The sequence below is a fragment of the Dufourea novaeangliae genome, unplaced genomic scaffold, assembly GCF_001272555.1.
Source record: "Dufourea novaeangliae isolate 0120121106 unplaced genomic scaffold, ASM127255v1 scaffold714, whole genome shotgun sequence".
NCBI classification, from domain to species: domain Eukaryota; kingdom Metazoa; phylum Arthropoda; class Insecta; order Hymenoptera; family Halictidae; genus Dufourea; species Dufourea novaeangliae.
In genome coordinates, this window is record NW_015374680.1 from 5,994 (window position 1) to 8,066 (window position 2,073).

General features: G+C 39.6%; 1 protein-coding gene across 1 annotated transcript; it reads left to right on the forward strand.

Annotated features, from left to right (window-relative positions):
- Positions 1-226: 226 nt before the first annotated feature.
- LOC107193210 lies at positions 227-1,169 on the forward strand (the record flags this gene model as incomplete). The annotated part of the gene is made up of 3 exons (XM_015582614.1): positions 227-336; positions 410-750; positions 828-1,169. Coding segments are annotated over exons 1-3 (793 nt in total), but the record flags the coding sequence as incomplete, so codon positions are not given.
- Positions 1,170-2,073: the final 904 nt, after the last annotated feature.

Sequence of the window (2,073 nt, forward strand, 5' to 3'; positions counted from 1 at the left end):
TGGCTCAAAGGAATAATGAAGAGGTTCAAACATTAAGTAAACGGGTAGAAGCTGGAGACGCTGTATGTAGTGATTTTTGTATGTTCGAAGGTATTTTGTGCCGTAAAATACATAGTAATAAAGGAAACATCCTTTCACGTTTTTATATTCCGAGAGGGTACCGGATCGCGTTGCTACGCCTTTATCATGACGAAAATAGTCATGTAGGGTATGAGAAGACGTATGAATGTATCTCACGGAAATTCTGGTTCCCGCGAATGCGCTTATTCGTGCAAAAATATGTAAAGCATTGCCTTACTTGTGTGGTTTCAAAACGCCATACTGGACCACAGCAAGGCTTGTTGCATTCTATTCCTAAGAAACCAATTCCGTTTGACACAATACATGGTGATTGTGTTGGACCTTTTAGTCAGACTAAAGAGGGGTATCAGCAGATCCTACTAATAGTGGACGCATTCATTAAATATTTGCAGTTTGTGCCTCTAAAATCATTAAGTGGCGCTGAGACATTGCAAGTATTTAAAGAAAGATTAACTCTTTTTGGTAGACCGCGAGTTGTAGTATTGGATAGAGGTACAAATTTTACATATAAACCGTTGCAATTGTGGTTCAAAAAGCAGAATATAGAATTACATTTAATTGCTATTGACGCCCCACGTGCGAATGGGCAGGCAGAACGTTATGTTGCTACAGTTACAAATTTATTAACAACAGAAGTTTCAAAATCTTCAGAATCGCCGAACAAGCTATGTAAAATACAAGAATCTCTAAACACAACGAAACAGTCATCTACAGGAGTTATACCCCAAGTTATTTATTATTTGGAGTAAATCATAATACAGGAAATGCTTTACATACTGAAGCCGAATTACCCGAATTGGAGGAGGAATTAAATTTAATGCGCGATAGGAAAATCGCGTCGGAAAGATTGTCAAAGAATGCGGAGAAACAGGAAGACATCTTCAACAAGAAGCGTCGTAACAATATTGAATACAAAATTAATGATACTGTGTTCATTAAACCCGCTGCAACGCGTGGAGCGAAACTAGATAACAAATATGTGGGTCCATTTGTTATCACCGAAATTATGTCGAATGAGCGGTATAAGATCCTTGGTCAATCAAGGAGGTCACAAGTGGCACCGAAAGACCGATTACGTTTATGGAACGGTGAGTGGTCTGGCGATGGAGCGTTTGTCGACAGTGATTACGAGAACGTGAATGAGCCGTGTTAGCGAGGTAATGTAAATTAAATTTGAAATCAGTAACCAGAAGGTAGAATTTCCAGTTCCGTATTGAATAAATATTTTTTTCATAAATTCTAAATTGTTCAAGTACATATAATTGAGTTATTAAATTTCTCTCCTGTCATTGTTTTATTTATCCAAATCTTTATTCTTAGCGTTGTGGTTTTATATATATTCATCAAATTCCATGTTCAGTCGCATTCAAACTTAATGGGGAACACGTTTGTGTATTGTGGAGTACCAGTTGAGTGGTACGCTAGATAAGAAAAAAAAAATTAGCTATTGAGACGCGTTGCGTCTACCAGCAAAAGATTGGCTATTGAGACGCGTTGCGTCTACTAGCAAAAGATTGGCTATTGAGACGCGTTGCGTCTACTAGCAAGAGATTGGCTTTTGAGACGCGTTGCGTCTACTGGCAAAAGTTTGGCTATTGAGACGCGTTGCGTCTACCAGCATAAAGATTAGTTATTGGGGCGTGTTACGTCTATTAGCAAAAGATTGGCTATTGAGACGCGTTGCGTCTACTAGCAAAATATTGGCTGTCGAGACGCGTTGCGTCTACTAGCAAAAGATGGGCTATTGAGGCGCGTTGCGTCTACTAGCAAGAGATTGGCTATTGAGACGCGTTGCGTCTACTAGCAAGAATTTGGCTATTGAGACGCGTTGCGTCTACTAGAATAAAGATTAGTTATTGGGGCGTGTTACGTCTACTAGCACTGAGGTGGTTACGGGGATGTGCTGCATCTATAAAAAAAAAAATAAAAAAATATACAGGGTGTCCCAAAAATGTCCTCCGACCCGGAAATGTGGCACTCGGGGGGTGAATT